At 44.4% G+C, this 18,515-nt stretch overlaps 1 protein-coding gene across 1 annotated transcript in view; it reads right to left on the bottom strand.

Annotated features, from left to right (window-relative positions):
* UTP20 (UTP20 small subunit processome component) overlaps nt 1–18,515 on the bottom strand; it is a 66,521-nt gene that overhangs the window by 10,343 nt on the left and 37,663 nt on the right. Inside the window, exons 31-51 of the mRNA XM_054386655.1 lie at nt 17,799–17,943; nt 17,302–17,389; nt 15,866–16,009; nt 14,711–14,761; nt 14,473–14,625; nt 13,352–13,507; nt 12,810–12,950; nt 11,478–11,615; nt 9,762–9,901; nt 9,166–9,245; nt 8,071–8,360; nt 7,545–7,684; nt 6,823–6,979; nt 5,952–6,050; nt 4,685–4,852; nt 4,410–4,576; nt 3,985–4,126; nt 3,604–3,720; nt 2,302–2,472; nt 1,386–1,514; nt 24–134 (exon numbers count right to left, since the gene is read on the bottom strand). Coding sequence (XP_054242630.1) covers nt 24–134; nt 1,386–1,514; nt 2,302–2,472; nt 3,604–3,720; nt 3,985–4,126; nt 4,410–4,576; nt 4,685–4,852; nt 5,952–6,050; nt 6,823–6,979; nt 7,545–7,684; nt 8,071–8,360; nt 9,166–9,245; nt 9,762–9,901; nt 11,478–11,615; nt 12,810–12,950; nt 13,352–13,507; nt 14,473–14,625; nt 14,711–14,761; nt 15,866–16,009; nt 17,302–17,389; nt 17,799–17,943 — 2,927 coding nt within the window. The remainder of the gene's footprint in view (nt 1–23; nt 135–1,385; nt 1,515–2,301; nt 2,473–3,603; nt 3,721–3,984; nt 4,127–4,409; nt 4,577–4,684; nt 4,853–5,951; nt 6,051–6,822; nt 6,980–7,544; nt 7,685–8,070; nt 8,361–9,165; nt 9,246–9,761; nt 9,902–11,477; nt 11,616–12,809; nt 12,951–13,351; nt 13,508–14,472; nt 14,626–14,710; nt 14,762–15,865; nt 16,010–17,301; nt 17,390–17,798; nt 17,944–18,515) is intronic.

Raw genomic sequence — 18,515 nt, 5'->3', positions numbered from 1 at the left:
AAGAGACTTCTCATCCTACCAACCTGCCTGCACTGGACTCGCACTGGCTCGCTCTGCCCCGTGATGGCCAGCTGGGCAACCTTCTGCAGAACATCATCAATTTCAGGGACCATCAGCTTCCTGGAGACAATAGCCTAAAAATGGGAAAGCACAGCTGGAGTCACATCATTTTGCTTGCACAAAAAGTGTGAGATGCAGTAGTACCATAACCTGGGGACTACACTGATCTCAGCTGGCACATTAACATTGACTTTCACATCTTCAAACACAGGCAGAGCAACTCTAAGAAAACACAGGAAACTGACAAACAAACAAAACAATTGCCCTCCCAAAATCCCAAACCAACCCCAAAAAAAACCCAAACCCAAACCCAAACCACCAAAAACCCCTCCAAACACCTACAACAAAAAGCAAACAAAATCCAACCAGCCAAACCCCCCCACAGGGTGGCTTACAAACATCTGTTTCTTTTGGACAAGACAGAATCTGATGACCAGGGATGTCAATTCTTTTAACAGAAACATCCTCAGATCCTCATATGCATGTGTATGAAACAGCTTCTCAAACAATTGAAAGAGTGAGTACAAGTCCCACAGGAAAGCTTTGCTGCTTCACTCCCCCACAACAGAGCTGATGTGAGGTGGCACAGCCTTTCACCAGGAGGCAGAACCACCTGCACCAGTACAAGTTAGGAGGTACTAGAGAGCAGCCCTGTGGAGAAGGACCTGGGAGTCCTGGTGGGTACCAAGTTATCCATGGGCCAGCAATGTGCCCTTGTGGCCAAGAGAGCCAATGGGATCCTGGAGTGCATTAAGAGAAGTGTGTCCAGCAGATTGAGGGAAGTTCTCCTCCCCCTCTACTCTGCCCTGGTGAGACCACACCTGGACTATTGCATCCAGTTTTGGAGGGACAGGGATCTACTTGAGAAAGTCCAATGAAGGGCTACAAGGATGATCAAGGGACTGGAGCACTGCCCTGTGAGAAGCTGAGAGCCCTGGGACTTTTTAGTCTGGAGAGGAGAAGACTGAGAGGGGATTTAATAAATATTTATAAATATCTGAGGGCTGGGGGTCAAGAGGGAGGGGACAGGCTCTGCTCAGTTGCACCCTGGGATAGGACAAGGGGCAATGGATATAAACTACAACACAGGAGGTTCCACCTCAACATGAGGAGGAACTTCTTCACTGCGAGGGTCACAGAGCACTGGAACAGGCTGTCCAAAGAGGCTGTGGAGTCTCCTTCTCTGGAGACTTTCCAGACCCATCTGGATGTGTTCCTGTGCAACCTGTGCTGGATTCTATGGTCCTGTGCTGGCAGGGGGTTGGACTGGATGATCTCTGGATGACAGCTTGTCATCCTGTGAAACACCTGCTCCACACAAATACCTTGAGAAGGCCAAAGGCAGTGGCTTGGCGTGATGAGTCATAAATGTCTTCTTCAGCAAAGCCAAGCAGCACTTGGAGCTGTTTGCTTGTTATCTGACTCTTCACATTCTTCACAAGTATTGTTACACACTGCAAAACCAAATTGCTCCCCGTCACGACAGGTGAAGTGCCAGAAAATGTAAACCCACACCCAAGTCTGACTCCTCTTTATGCCACTTAGGTTTGGAAAGACAAACCACTGCTCTGGAACAATACAGCTAACACTGCTCTCATCACATTTCATTTTCAGCTGGCAATTTTGAGGCAGAAACTAAACATGAGCAAATACACAAATTGAGACTAGTCCTTGAAATAAGTGGGGAGGGATGCTCACAAACATGAAATCACCATGATGCAGGGACACAGCCAGGAAGAGGGGAAAAATTCTTCAAGCACTGGCATACAGCATGAATGACTCTAACTTTCCCTTACAATCATGAAGTTGTAATGAATTCAGCAACACATTTAGAAGACATCTACAGGAAGACACTGCATACTATAATTACTGCTACTGTTAATTGTCCCTTTGTCTCACTTCAGCTGGTTTACTCCAATGAATCTTGTTAAAAGGAAGCTATTCAAGTACAAATGGAGTGCTTGATCAAATCAAGTACTGATGCCTCTCAAAAGAAGAAAGAAAAAGAGGGCAAACATGCTTCTATAGAAACGCTTCTTCAGATTCAAGCTTTGCATTTTGGGAGGGTAACATTCTTTAAATTTGCACTAGGGAAAGAATCAGGAAGGCCAAGTTTCCCTTGCTACCTTCTCCAAACTATCTTTCTCTAAGGACAACTGCAGGAAGGATCAGCAGTTGGAAGAATCTCATTCTACAAAGTTAATCCTACAGCAGAAAAGAGCAGAGCTGGGTCTGACTCACCTTGAAACAGCTCACAACCAGGTGGAAATTGTGGCCTTTGGCTATTCCTGTCTTGGCAAATTCTTTCAGCAAGAGGAAAAGCTGCTTGATCAGTGACTCCAGATTTGTACTGACAGAAGGCAGTGGGAACTTCAAGATCCATACCAAGGATTGCAGAGCACCAGTTATCACCTGCAGGAAATAGCCAAAGGACAGCACATGGATACAACACACAAGAGAACACTTCTCACAGTCAGGCTATGTGCAGCTGGTAAAAGGCAATTAGCTAATAAAATCAACCTCTTTCAAACCATTCATATGCCATACAAAGGGTTTCTCAGTTCTAAAGTCACTATCTGCCACTCCCTAACTTTCTAACTTTGATTTTACTGGGTACAGAGTGAACAAAATGTTGATGCAGCAGATGGCAGGAAATCTTTCTGAAGCAAAGCTGCCTTGAAGGCATGGAAGTTGCTCTGCAAAAGCCCCAGGTCACCTGAAAGGCCTGCCCCAGGGCCCCATAGTTCATGAAGCATGCTTTCCATTGCTGGGAAACTCAAGGTTTAACATATTCCCTCCTAGGCTCCCTCAAACCCAAAACTGCACCAAAAAAGAGGCTGCCCGTGGTGCTAGGAATAAAGACATTTGAGTGGGATCAAAAGAAACAACAGTTGTGACAAGACTGCTCCCACTCACAGGACCTCATGAACCTCCTCACAGACAGAAGTCTGTCAAGTCAGAGAATCATAGAACGCTTTGAGTTGGAAGAGACCTTTAAAGCCCATCTAGTTCAAATCCCCTGCAGTGAATAGGGACACCTTAACTATCTCAGGTTGCTCAGAACCCTGTCCAACCTGACCTTGAGTGTTTCCAGGGACTGGGTATCCACCACCTCTCTGGGCAACCTGCTTCAGCGTTTCACCACTTCCCTACATGTAGTCTAAATCTGCATTCCTTTAGTTTAAAATCACCACCCCTTGTCCTATTGCAACAGGCTCTGCTAAAAAAGCTTGTCCCCATTTTTCTTATAGGGCCCCTTTAAGTGCTGAAAGGCTGCTGTAAGGTCTCCCCAAGTCCTTGTATGAACTTTTCCATACTTGAACCTGGAGCATTAAGGGCAGAGCACTCAGTCCTCCATCAGCTACAATCTTTCCTCCCCCTTTGGGATAACATGTCCTCATATAACAATCTGCACACCCACAAAACTAGGGTTGGAAAGTGGACAACTTTCTCTTCTCTAGGAGATCAACTGCAAGATGACATTTGTGGGCAGGACTTTTAGCAGAACAGATAGAACAGACAGATTCTAGCTCAGAACTATACCTTGACATCCATAGATTTCAGGCAGTCTATAAGCAGCTGAACAAAAGGGTCTAACATTTCCAAAGCATGCTCCTCAGAAGAATTTACTTTGGACCTCTTCAGGCTCATGTGCAGCAACTGGCATAGAAAACAGAGGAGACATCTGAAATTCAGGCTGGGACTCAAGCAAGTCAAGTAAAGCCCCACATCATTTCAGTTTATAGGAGAATTTATGATGCATCCCATACAAACATCTGCAACAGGCTGAGCACTTTCTGTATCTCTCTCAGAGGCACCATTGGAGCCCTTCCCTTTGAGTAGAGGCACCCAAGGAGCCCTTTCCTTTCAGTACTCTTAACACAAATTTTGATTGCAAACCTTTCTGTCTGAGGAGATCCTTACCCGAAGCCCTGAATCCACCAAGATGTAAGTGTTAGTCCTGCTGCTGACTCGTGCTTTCTGCCCTCCTCTCGTGGGAGTGGGCTGGAGCAGCAGGCAGCTCTCTGGTTGCAGTCGAGGATCTGGAGGAGGGGCAACTTTTTTTCTGAAAAGCAGTGCAGGACAAAGGAGAGCATTCAGATTTCAACTCTCTCCCCAACAAACTTGTTGCTGGGAGTAAAGAGAGCTGGACTGTGCTCAGCTGCAAAGAGAGAAAGTGACAGCACAGAATTTCTCTTGTTCCTGACCCCAAGAAAACATCCAAGACCCCAAACCTCTGACCTGGCAGCTTGGAGCTTCTCCTAAACATTGCCCCTTGTCCCTTCATCCAAACACCCAAGTGCATACACCAGCATAACAGACCATCTGGATAACATCCTGGAACTCACTTGGCCTTCTCAGTGAGCAGAGGCAAGTTTTCACTGATGAGACCATGACTGAGGAGGAGGAGGGATTCTGCATTCATGTCTGAGTTGAAGATCAGCCCTGCCATGATGTGACGCAGGGCCTCATGCACCTTCCGGACTATCTTCAAGCTTGTGGTGCTCTCCAGAACCTGCAAAGGCACAACCACAAGAGTCCCAAGGGCAACATGAGGACAATGATCTGCTATCTGTAGCAAAATCATGAGGAAAGCCAGAGCAATTCCCATGCCCCTTCTTACCTCTTTCAGTGGCAGAATAAGTTTCATCACCTGGCCCTTTCCTATGAACTTTCCAAGAATTTCATAGGAATCGTAACTCTTGTTCTTGCGTGCTTCCATGACCTTGGAGACAATCCCCTTCACTTCCTTCTCTTCAGCTATATTCCCAAACAATTCTTGGTTGAAAATCTTTGGAAATTGGGCAAAAGAAATGAATGACAGGAGCAGAAAAGCAAAGCCAGATTCCTTCAGCAGTGGTAGAACAATACTATTAATATATACCTCACAGAAAAAAAAACAGTTCTCTGGGTTTCCCATAAACCATGTCCACTTTTCCTTTGCCTGCAAAACCCACCCCAAGCTGAGCACATCAGATAAGGATGCTGCTCTCAAACCCCTCTGTGGTGTTGTGATACAAGGGGTGTGACTGCTGGGCTGAATGCAGGGCTTAGGAAGCAGTCCCAGAGATACTCTGCTACTCTACAAGGAGTCTGCTGATGCCTCCATAGAAAATAGAATCCTAGAACCGCTTAGCTTGGAGGGGACCTTAAAGATCATCTACTCCAACCTCCCCACCATGGGCAAGGATGGCTGCTCAAGGCCTCATCCAGCCTGGCCTTGAACACCCCCAGGATGAGGCATCCACAACCTCCACAACATCCCAGAATCTCATCACCCTTGTACTGAAGAGCTTCTTCCTAAGATTCAGTCTAAACCTCCCTCAGCTTAAAACCATTCCCCTTTATCCTATTGCTAGACACCCTTATGAAAAGTCCTTCTCCAGCCTTCTTGTAGGATCCTTCAGGTATTGGAAGGCAGTCAGAAGGTTCCCTCAGAGCCTTCTCTTCTCCAGGCTGCACAACCCCAGCTCCTTCAGCCTGTCCTCACAGCAGAGGTGCTCCAGCCCTTGGGTCATCTTTGCAGCCCTCCTCTGGACTTGCTCTACAAGCTCTGTGTCCTCCTTATGACAGTTACAGCAGGTGGGGTCCCACAAGAGCAGAGTAAAGGGGCAGAGCCACCTCTCCTGCCCTGCTGGCCACGCTCCTCTCAATGCAGCCCAGGGTATGATTTGCCTTTGGGCTGCATGAGCACGCTGCTGGCTTAGGGTGAGCTGCTAATCAGCTAAGACACCAAAACCTCTTTCTTCAGAGCTACTCTCAACCCATTGTCTCCTTCCTTTGCAGTACTGTTTGCCACCAAGTCTGAGTCAAACTATACGAACCCTCCCCCTAGATCCTGCCCCAGGCACCTTAGGATGCTCTTTGCTTCAATCTTGAACAATTTTTACCTCAATCAGAATATCTAAGCAGGGGTCCAAATCACCAGCACTGAGCCTGGAAGCAAGGCCCTTCAGTAACAGGTTCACAGTGAAAGTCAGCACATGGAGCTGGAGAAAAAGAGAAGGGATCATGTTTTCAAACTCTTGCATGGACTCTTTAAAGACACTGGATGGGTTGTGTCTCACAGCAGAGACATAGCAACTCACACACTGCACTTGAGCTCTTATTATAGGAGAAGTAATAAAAATAAAATAATCACTGGGAGGATGAGAAGCCATGCACTGGCAGCAAGGGAGAAGAGCCCTGTCCCTCCATATACTGGCAGGAGGGATGGAATCTCCTCTCTCTGTGCTCTCACTGGTATTTTTAGGCTGTGCTAATTGGTGCTTTTGCTGTTGCAGCAGCTAGAAGCTCATGCTGCTCCACTCTGCTAATTTACATAGAAGATTATTCCTAACCCCAACCACCGTGCAAAGTCAAATTAACAGCTGGAGCCTTTGGCTGTGGATCAAGGCAGCAAGACTATGCAGTCTCTGTGGCAACTCACCTCATGCAATGCTTGGTCCTAAAGACCTCACTGGGAAGGATTCCCACTAATCTTACTGGAACCAGAAATTCATCCTTCACCTCCATACCTCAATAATTCACTGGGAAAACTGAGATGCTTTCTGCTCCTCTGCTTAGACTCTTAAGTTCTTTGGGTACAGCACCTCATTTGACACTTGGCATAACCAAGACTGATACGGGCACTAGCAGCAGTATTTTAGGTGTATTACACCAAGCTATTCTAGCAAGACAAAAATACTTCAGTTCAGGTTCTCCTAACTCATTAAAACCCTGCAAACTACAGAGAGCAGAAAATGAGAATTTCAGGATTACCTGGTAGCCATGGACAAGAGTGGACTGCATCTCTTTTAAGATGTAGAGAAGGTACTGCACTCCCAACACTTCCATGATTTTAGTGAGGGTGTTGCGGGCAATGTCGCGGATTTCCTGGAATCTGTTCCTCAGGAACGTGCAGACTTTCAGCAGGATGCTGAAAACAGAAAGAGACAGCTTGGATCACCCCTAGACAGAGCCAGCTGATGACCTTGCTAGCTATGGAGGCAGCTTCTCGAGGCTGCTTCACAGCCAGAGCTATACTCACAGGAAGGATTTATGGTCATGCACACACCCACTGCCCTTCAAGACGTTTTGCTGATGGTCCTTCCTTTCTTTACGCTCTTCTTTCCCCAGCTCTGCCACCTCCACCTCTGCACCTTGCTTCACCACTCAGCTCTTGCTTAAGGACTTACTACCTTCCTTTCAAACTTGGCTTTACACAAGTCCCTTTGGGACACGGTTTAATGGCTATGGTGGTTTTAGGTCAATGGTTAGACAAGATGATCTTAGAGCTCTTTTCCAACCAAAACAATTCTATGGTAAGTCAAATGCTGGCAGAAGGGAATGTCACTAGGAAAAGGAGTTTCCAACCAAAAGTATTTAAGGGCTGTTAGGATGCCCCCACTTAGATCTAGCCTTGTACTTAACCACAGCTTGAGAAAGGTGCCTGCAGTCATTCCCAGCACAATGCACATTTAAGGAGCAATGAAGGGATTTACCTTGGCAGGTTGGCTTCCATCACTTCTTGGGGAAGGCACTGCATCATCCTAACCATTGCAAAAGCTAATGGAATACGAACTACCTCATCGTCATTCACAACATTGGATTTCACAAGCTTGTGTTCCTCATCTCTTTTAACCTTTGGAAGAGAGAAAGATACAATAATACACTTTCAATATACATAAAGAAATCCTGTTTTCCTCATGAAATCCTAGAAGCCCCAAAACCAAGCTGTTGTCCTCTGCTGGCTACAAGGAAAAGCCCAGACAGCTAAAGGACAGGTTGTGTTTTAAACACAAAACCTAAGCTGGGTGCTAGCAACTGGCTGAGAACTTTTCAACAGGCTGCACCATGAGAATTGTGCTGACCAGAGGGTCTGTCAGTAACCTCCATGAAAAAACAAAGGGGATGAAGCTTCTTTCATGCTTTCATGTGGTCTCTCTGCATTTTCACTGGTTCTGAAGTAGCACCCCAACATTTCCAGCAGCAGCACAGCCCTGCAAAACACCAATGCCAACTGCTCACCTTTGCAACAATACACCTGTGCAATTTAGGCAAGATGTTGACTGTAACTGTGTCTTGAATGTGCTTGATTAGACACTCCAACTCCTCTTTATTTCGGGGTAAGAAAGAAACAGGTTTGGTCATTTCCTTAACATCTTCAGCTGTCTCAGCTGCTTGGGCAGGTTCTGCTGGCTCCTCAGGAAGATCCTTCTCTTTCTTTTCTTCAACCATTTCCTCTTCCCCTTCACTCTGCTCCAGCTCCATAGCTTCTTCAGCCTCCACCACTGGCTCAAGGTCCATGGCAGCAGTTTCTGTCAAGGAACCATCAGAAGCACAGGTACATACAGGAGGCCACAAAAATCAAACCCTTAAAAAGAGACACTTGTGATAGCTTTGTTCTGGACCTATCATCAGTGACAGCTAAGAATCAGAAAGCACCAGAGTTATTTTACTGGGTTAAGAAGTTTTGGCATGCTAGTTTCAGATAACTGCCCCTCAGAGCTAGGCTTACAGCAAAGATTAGGTTACTTTTTGGCTGAATTCCACTGATAGCCTAGCAAAGATCAGTGAACCTTAGAGAGCTGCCATTCACTTACATTAGAGAATTTCCACAAGGTAAAAGGTATTGACAAGTAGTTGTGAGATATCCTCCTCCTTCCTCAGGACATACCAAAAGTCACAATGGTGAAGAAGTCAAAAAATGTCTCTTCCAACGAAATGGCAGTGGAAGAAAAGCAAGGACATACAGCACCCTGCTCAGGCTGCAGATAAGCAAGAGTAGTCCAAAAAAATTCAGATGTGTCAGCAGCCATATATGGGTGGGTGCAGACCTTGGAGAACTTTCTCAATTTGCATAAACCCAGCCCAAGCTGTTTTGACTTATGGAGGCCTTGGATGGAGAAGTAATATGGAGATGATTTCATCTCTCCTCATTTTGTCAACACACAGAAGGATAGTCTGCACTACTCCTGAGGAGGTGAGTCAAACCAGCTGCCAACATGCACACTTTAAAAAGCTGGGAGTAGCTGACCTCAAGAGCAAGAGACAAAATTTTGATGAGCTGCACTTTGAGCAGTTAAGAGGTAGTGTTTCTACATTTAGGAGCAGAAAGCTCACCTTGGTTGTCAAGGGTCACAAGCTGCTTTTCAAGCGTTTCATGGTCAAAGTGAAAGGCTTCCAGCACTGTCTCTAACAAGCTGCAGATGGAAAACATGAGGAGAGATCAGCCCTGTGCACAAAAAAGGAGAGGCTGGATAGACCAGCACCACAGAAAATCTTAAAAGCACTATTTAGAAAACTCCAGGCTCAATGATACTGCAGCATGAGGAGCTTTATCCTGAAATAACAACTCAGGAAAGAAAAATGGATTGCTTTTCAGCTAGTTGCATTCTCTGACCTCACTCACTGTGAAATTTCACAGGCAGAGGTACTGGAGCAATGGAGCTATCCCAGGAGGGACAGCCTGACAGAAGCAGAAGCTGCTAGTGTTGGAATGCACTCAGTGAGGCACAGTGTGAGAAGGTAATGACCTTACTTCTTCATATTTGCAGGCTGCAAAGCCATACCCACTTTCACTTGCTTAAGCCCACCTCTAATCAGCAATGCTGCATTGGAGGGAAAAGGCTAAAATCCACAGGATGCTTCTTAAGACACTGAATTTTGCCTTAGCAGTCTTTGGAGAAGCCTAGAGCAGTACTGCTCACAGTACCTACCTGACTCCCAGCTTCGGGCTGATCTGTCCTGTTTGCAGGACATGGATGAAATGCTTCAAGTGGTACAAGTATGCTGACCATGAGAGATGTTGGCAGACAGCTCCAACAACTTCAACCGAGGCTGTCACCATATTTTCATGCTGCCCAAGAGACAAATTCAGCTGCTGTTAGCATTCATGATGAACATGTGTCTAAAGCTTACTTTACTCCAAGCAACAAGAGCCAGAAGTAATGTCTGTCTAGTGGGGATGCTTAGTATTCAGTTCTTTTAGATATTCTCCTGATCACCAGGTAAACAAAACAATAAACTTAAAAATCACAGCACATCTCCAGACCTACTTCCTCCAAATACTTCTGCACATAAGTATTGAACTTTTCTCATTTAAATCTATAGGCTCACTAAGAATCACAGAATTGTTTTAGTTGGAAAAGACCTCTAAGATCATTGAGTCCAACCTTTGACTTAAGACCACCATGGCCACTAAACCACGTCCCGAAGTGCCATGTCCACACATTTCTTGGACACCTTCAGGGACGGTGTGAAGAACTAAAACCAGTCAAGGTGTCTAACCACAGACACATGGCAGATTGTTGGGCTATGCTGATCATGGAGAAAAACCACGTCATTAACCCATTTCTGATCTGAAAGATAACGTATTTGTTTCTTTATCAAGGTTTCACTCAATGCAGTTTATCTCCCACTGGCCAAAGAGGGATTGCAGTCGCTTCACTGATGCGCACAGCCTGTGGCTGCTGGTGCTGTGCCCTCTGCCTAAGCTGTAATTGTTTCAGCTGCAGAAGAATATTTCTGACAGGAAGTGAATTAGACATTTGCTTGGTCTGATGTGAGCAGCTCTGCTGTTCTCCTGAGGGTGTGCAGGGAAGTGCTTTTCCAAGTCACAAGCAGGAAGTCTATCCACATTGTCACCACAAGTAATTTCACAGCGTGTGCTTTCAGTAACACTCATGCCAGGTGACTAACAGAATGTCAGCCTTCAAACTTTAATTACAAAGCTGCTAATCATTTCAAAGGAACCTGCAGCTCTCCCAAAACTCCAAGGAAAACAGCACTTATTCCCACCTCAGTTTTACTAGGCACAGCCTGTGTTCCCCACCACACATTCTGGTGCCAAACAGTAACTAATTTCACAAGTAAACAGGAAGAAAACAGTTTGGAGGCAGAGGGGAACAAAACCTAACCACAACATAAAACCAAACACCAGAAAAAACAAATATGATTACAAAAAAATACAAACAAATGTAACCCCAAGTGAAAAAAAAAAAACAAAAAAACCCCAAAACCAAACCCCAAGCCCTAAAAAGTTGGGAGATCCACCTTTGAGGAACAGGACAGGTTTAGCAGATTCAGGAATGGGCCCAGACTGTATCTGTACAGCCCCAAGTGAAAAAAACAAAAAAACAAAAAAACAAAAAAACAAACAAAAACACAACAAACCAAAACCAACCCCCAAGCCCCAAACAGTTAAGAATTCCACCTTTGAGGAACAGGATAAACTTAGACAACATGGGATTTGGCCCAGATTGTATCTACACCTTCCTTTTTCTGCCACCTAAACAAGCACAGCACTCTTGTCTGAAAGGGGGAGGCTCACTCCCCAAAGCTGTCAGCCTTTCACAGGGGTTAGTCTTTCAAAGAGAATGGCACACAAGAAAGGTGAAAATATCCAAATGGATGCATTCAATTTGCAAGCCTACCTTAAGCATTTTTTCATCAAAAATTGCAGTAGTAGCATAAGGCATGACGTAGTTCTGCAGGGATTTAGAAGACAGCAGAAGCTTTTTTTCAGTGAGCTGCTTAGCCAGTTTCCTCAGAGCTCGTGCCCTCCTGTGGATCTGAGCCAAACAGAGAGAGTGAATGAGGTGCTGCTTGAGTCACAGCCAGCTTGAGGCAACACATATATGCAGCAGTTCTGAAAACACCTTGGTTTTAAGTAATGATATAAACCATATGAACGTTTTAGGGTCATTTCCAAGGACTGGCCATGCTCTTTCCCTTCAGTCTCTGGGCATTCCCTAGCCTTTTGCATCAAGAAATATCCCAGCTCAATGGGATACACTTCACTGTGAACTCACAATCATAAGACTGTGCCATCTTCAGGTATCAGACAAGGGAAGTAATATACAAAAGATGAGAAGGATTGATAATAATACAAGGAAAAAAAATAGACTCTACATGTCTGAATAACTGCAGATGTTGAAAGACTCTGGCTGCATCTCTGCAAGCAGGAGAACCACTGTATTTTCATACTGCCAGAGAAACCAGGAGACCAGGTTTTGTGCAATGTTTGTATTACAAAGATCTGTGAATGAAAATTACAGAATGGCCTGGTTGGAAAAGACCTTAAGTTCATGGAGTCCAACCTAACATCTCCCTGTACACAACTGCTAGACCATGTCCCTAAGCACCTCATCCAAACCTTTTTTAAACACCTCCAGGGATGGTGACTCCAGCACCAACCTGGGCAGCCTGTTCCAGTGCCTGATGACCCTTTTGGTGAAGAAATTTTTCTTACTATCCAATCTAAACTTCCCCTGGTGCAACTGAAATCCATCTCCTCTCATCCCATCACTTGTTATAAGCAAAAGGGGCTGCAGAACCTCCAGGCAGGACAGTAGCAGGGAACAGGCTGGAAAAAAACAAAGATCTGTTCCTTGCCTGTGTCAAAGGGATCCTTGGGACACTAACTGTGAGCTGAGTCACACAGGTCACAATATGAATTTGCCTGCTGAGGGTCATGACCAATCATTTAAAATGAAAGCAAACCTTTCAGATAAATTAGGAAAAGATAAAAATTAGTGCTGCTAAATCATAAACCCAAGAAATGACAGAGATGTGACTTTGATTCACAGTCCCCCATGTGTGATGCCCACATCCCTTCTTTGTTAACAATATCTAACAACACACGTTCAATTTCCCTGGAAAGACAGAGCAGAGATGCTTTGGAAAACATTGCCCCACAGTAAAATGTTTTTGCTTTGCCAGGCAGAGCAAGGACAAACTAGGGAATGCCTGTTGTTGCCTTTTACCTGCATGTGTTTCATGTTCTCAAAGAAGTCCATGTCGGGATCGTGGCGGTTGGTCAACTGAACCAAATCCCGGAATTCCGGATTTGCTGGGAATGTTTGAATGAGGCAGGAAAGCAATGATGTGTAGTCCTGCTGGATGCTCTGCAAACAGCAAGCAGTGAATGTTAAGTACTCCTCAGAGTGGTTGCTACACACTCCTCAGAACAGCAGCACTGTCCTGTTAAGTGTTACAGGCCATCAAGTCCTATCTTTGGTAGCAGCAAGTACTCCTGTGTATTGGACTGCACAAATTAAAGTCTCCCATCCAAAGAACGAGCTGTAACTAAGAAAAGCTGAAAAACAGCAAATATATACATAACATCTGAGTTCTGTAACTTTTTAGACTTTGTAAGATTTCTAATGAAGGATAAGTTTACAGTGGATAAGTTTAGGATACAGAAGGGATTCAGCAAGGGATTGAGAGAACCCATTCATAACTTGTTTCATATCTCCAGCTGTCTTCAGGACACCAGGGTATATGTAATCAGACAGCACTACCTTACCTCAGTCTTACTCTTCAGTCCTCTTCTCACAGACTCCAGGAGAGTGTGCTGGATTAGCTCCTTGTAGGCATCTTCTGTGTGGTCAATTTCTGCCAGTCGGTGGATCAAAGCGGTCAAGCAAAGGTTTGCATTGTCACTGAGAGCCATGTCCCCTAGCTGAGTGGACGAAGAAATTGTGCCACATGACTATGGATACAACATCTTTATCTCTCCACAAGACTGAACAGTACCACTGAAGACAACATAGCAAGGCCTATCTTACTGGATGTTCAGTAACTCAGAATTGTAGAACTGCTGAGGTTGGAAAGGACTTTTGAGACCACAGGGTCCAACTGCTTGCCTAGAGCTTACAATCCCTGCACTACTGCTAAGCTACTACCACTAAACCACATGCCTCAGCACCACACCCACATATCTTGAAAATAACTCCAGGGATGGTGACTCTACCACCTCCTTGGGCAGCCTGTTCCAATGCCTGTTAATCATTTCTGTGAAGGTATTTTTCCAAATATCCAACCTTAACCTCCACTGGCACAATCTGAACCCACTTCCTCTTGCCCTATCACTTGTTGCATGTGAGAAGAGACCAACCCCCACCTCATTCCACCCTCCTTTGAGGTAGTTGTAAAGGGTGATGAAGTCTCCCTTATGCCTCCTCTTCTGAAGACTAAACAACCCCAGGTTCCTCAGCTGTTTCTCATAAGACTTGTGTTGAAGGCCCTTCACTAGCTAGACTAGACTAGAACTTCTATGGAATTAACGTCCACTCTTCCAACCAGGATAAGTCATTTTAGATTTACCAGTGGCAACAAAAAGAAAAGCAGCCTTTCAAGACTGTAATATGCCTTTGATCCAGTAGAGATTGACCAGACACACAGGACTCACTGACAGACAAGTGCACTGCTCTTGGGTGAGCCACCCTGTTGCACTGGATTTGCCCTTTTGGACACACAGATGAAAAAGCAAGCGGACAAAACTCAGAGCCAGGTGTTTATAAGAAGACTCAAACACGTTTGCTGAGCGTTTCACAGCGTCAAAACACAACCAATCAACATAATTTGGAAGTGAGATTCTTCAGGGACATGTGGTGCACAAAGCAAGAGAAGGAAGAGTCAGCCAACCTGGATGGTGTAGAAGCAGTTGTGCATAACAGGGATGAGGAAGTCAATATCCACTGCCTGCATTTCCTTGATGTGGGCTGTGATTGACTGAAAAGCTGACAGACGCACGTCGAAGTCGATGTCATCCAGATGGCGCTTATCAAACGCATTCAGCTAAGAGAGAGCAAGACATTCGTCATGACAAAGGCCAGCAACATGAGAACACAAGGTGGGGGGGAAAAAAAGAAACTGTGCATACCTTAACAACATCAGTAATGTATGTCAATTCACTGTCCAAATCAGATAAAGTCTACAAAGAAACACAAAATAGTTTAATTGTTGTAGCTGATAAAAATGTGGAGAACTCAAGATTTTACCACTTGAGACAAAAAAAATGACAAGAGAGCAGCAACATCAATCCTTCTCCTATTACAATGTTAATAAAAACCTTTCTTCCATAAAGCTGGAAGATGTGTTTTAAGTTTCTAAGCATCTACAGAGTGTTTCCTGGGTTTTCCTGCTGAAAAAAAAAAAAATTATGGAAGTCACTTCAAAGAAGCACAAAACATCTTGACTGCTATAAATTTGAGAGAAGAGAAACAAAACCCATCCTCAGGACACTGAAATTCATTTTTATTTCATAAAGATACAGGGTTCTTTATGGATGAAGTGTGTGCTTTATTTGGCTCCTCTTACACAAAAGAACCCTAGTGATGCTCATGTCATAGAATCATTACAGAACATTAGAGGTTGGAAGGGACTTCCAGAGATCACTGAGTCCAACCCCCCTGCCAAAGCAGCATCACTGAGGGTAGTCTGCACAGGAATGCATCCAGGCAGGTTTTGACAGTCTCCAGAAAAGGAGACTCCACAACCTTTCTGAGCAGCCTGCTCCAGCACCCTCACTGTAAAGAAGTTTCTCCTCATGTTGAGATGAAACCTTCTACGTTCAAGTCTGCACCCATTGTTCCTTGTCTTATTTCTGTGCACCACCAAAAAGAGGTTGGCCCCCTCCACTTGACACCCACCCCTCAGATATTTATACACATTGATCAGATCCCCTCTCAGTCTTGTCAAGACTAAACAGCCCCAGGTCTCTCAGTCGCTTTTCATAGGGGAGATGCTCACATTCTGTAATCATCCTTGTGGCTCTCCATTGGACTCTCTCTAGCAGATCCCTGTCTCTCTTGAACTGGGGCTGTAAGCCAAACCTTTTACTAATCTTTGTGCAGCTCATTAATTTCTGCTATACACAGTTCTGCTACTTTCACTTAACAGATGATATAGATTAAAAAGGTTTTTAAGCTCCTGTACATTAAACACTACTGTATGTTGTTCTTGACCTCTTAAATGAAGTAAAAACAAAACAAAACAAAACAAAAAACCCACAGAAAGACAGATAAAAATGCAATACCTGAAACACCAAGCACAATTTATGTCGAGACAGTTTGTTCTGGATGACAGAAAAAAGCTTTGCCAGGGGTTTGAGAAAGCTTGTAGGATTTGAGCAATGCTTCAGCAAGTTCTGCACTGTCTCCAGAATGTCAATCTCTGTACCCTAGAAAAGACAGATAACTGTCAATAAATACTGAAACTTCACAAGATCATTCCATGATTTCCTTGGGAAGTATCTGAAATACTGAAACTTCACAAGATCATTTCGTTAGCTTGGAAATTATTTCAAGACACAGAGTGAACTTAACTGCTTCATTCATACATTAATTTTATACAATGAATGTATGAATGAGTGAAAACCAAGAATGCAGAGGGCACACTGAGTGCAATCATCAAATCTTCCAGAAATACTTGCAGCCTTTTCAATGAGACCCAAGCACAGTGTTAGAGAAGAGTGCCATTACAGTGAAGACTTCTGTTTGGGTTCTTTCCACAAATGCCTCAAAGGTCAGGAAAACTAATGGAGCTTTAAAAAGTAGTCTCTTTGACCTGTGAAATGAACACTAACAGCACCTTGTCTCCCTGATTGGAAATCATATGTGGCCCCCCCCTAATTCAGAGTTGTAAAACCCAAAAATCCTCTGTGAACAATTAAAATGACCACTTGCAAATCAGAAGCTACAGGTTGCTGCCCAGCAGTTCTGTCCAGAAACCTAAAACCTGTCATTGAGCAACTACATGCCTAGATGAGACTATTTCTGAAAACAAGGTTTGGCAGCAAGGGAAACCCAGACAGAGCAGTCTACCAATATCCTCAGTGCTTGTTTCATTTAACAGTTTACATGGCTTAAGCTACAGAGAGCTTCCTTCAACTGCAGCCCAGAAGCTTTGCATGACTGGAGGCTTTAGGATTTTAGGAAAGTTTCAGTTCTCAGAAATGCTTCTGTAGCCACAAATGGATTCCTTAAGAATGGAAGGAGAACAGAATGGAAGCAGGAGGTATGGGTGCCTGTTAATGGTACTATATAATGTTTGCCTTTCACCCTGCAGCAGCCCCTTACACAGCTTACTCAACTACATGCATTGGTATTGCTCTCCAGAGGTTTTAGATTTGGGGTGCATAAAACCCACAGAGCATTTATTTCAAACACTGCAAGGAATGTGGTGGATTGTCTGCATTGGTAAAGGAGGTAAAGATTGCCCATCTGCAGACCTTCCCCATGAGAAGGGGAGGAGAGGGTCAGCCTGAGCACTGGCATCCTTGCAAAGCATCCAATGACTTGCACATGCCAAGACACGATGGCACAGCATTCCCTGCCACAAACACGGGAAGATTTGACTGCAGGCTAGTCAGGAGAACTGACATGTAACCAATGTAATTTGCATCTTGAATAAGTACACTTTATTAAAAGAAAAATATATCTTTAATAGGGTGGGAAAGTAACTTCTACCTACCTGCTCCATGTTACTCTGATAAAGGAAAGGCAGAAGAAGGCTCACGAGCACTGAGTTCTGACTCTTTTCTTGTATAAATTTGCTGATCCTGAACAACAAGACAAGGTAATTTACTATTTTGTATCAATCCAATCAACAGTACAAAGCACACAAAAACTCAGTCAGCACTACTGCCACATCACAGGGCTTTGTCAGTCCACCCAGGCTAATAGAGCATACCCATCGAAGTCACATTATCAGCCCAAGTATTCAGTTCCACGTGACTGCAGGTATTTCTGTACCTTTTCCTAACCCCAAGAGGCGTTGGTTTTGAGTACCAGCAACAGAAACAGATAAAATCAATTTCCAAAAACTTTTCACCTCAGTCCCCAGCAACTTACAAAGTCAGTGACAGACTCAGGTGTTTGAGACATAAGGTTTTTTAATTTGGAACCTATTACAAAAAGCCTCTTTCTTCCTCCCTCCTTCCAAGTTTTAAGCTCTAAAGAAATACTTACTTGGAAAGTATACTCAGCTCTTTGCTGACTTGAGCTCTGTACTTCTTCTTTTTCACCTTCTCCACATTTAACATTGTTTTGCTGAAGTACTGAAGTATGGCAGGAACATGAGGCAGAACCAAGCGGCAACCTAGGCTGAGGGTTTCTGTAAGGGATACAACAGTTAGCAACCTCCAGGAGGGAGATCCAACCTTACACAGAGTGGAAAACAGAGACAAGAGGTTTCATCAGTGGAAGAAAAAAAAAAAATCAAATGGGAATTATGAATGTGCAGAGCAGCTGGATGCATCACTTGCTGAGGCTAACATGTCTGAGCTAGGACCAAAGAAAGTTCACACAAAGAATGAAAGCTCTCCTCAGATTTCAGTAACAGCCCCACTTAAGTGTGGGCTTATCAAAAAAGTACCAAGGATGTTCCTCAAAGGTAGCAACTGTTCCCTAAAGTGGCTGGAGCACCTATTTACAAATATAGTTCTCTTTATTCTACCACTGTTCACTGTGTGAATCTCAAAGTGGTCTCCTTGCCACTACCTTTGAGACTCAGAGGTGAAAGATGGTTCCACAGCATCAAACACATCACACTACCCTTCCTATCTACTACTACCCAAAGAAAGTAGTGGTTTACTCTTTCTTCTCAGGGAGCATGGACTAAACAAAGCGATACAAGACCATGTGCATATGGGGAGAAGACCTTTCTATGAAGCTTGATGTTGGGCT

Source organism: Indicator indicator, chromosome 14, assembly GCF_027791375.1.
Source record: "Indicator indicator isolate 239-I01 chromosome 14, UM_Iind_1.1, whole genome shotgun sequence".
In the NCBI taxonomy this organism is placed as follows: Eukaryota; Metazoa; Chordata; class Aves; order Piciformes; family Indicatoridae; genus Indicator; species Indicator indicator.
The sequence above is the reverse complement of the archived record's forward strand: the minus strand, read 5'-3'. Positions and strand labels throughout refer to the sequence as shown.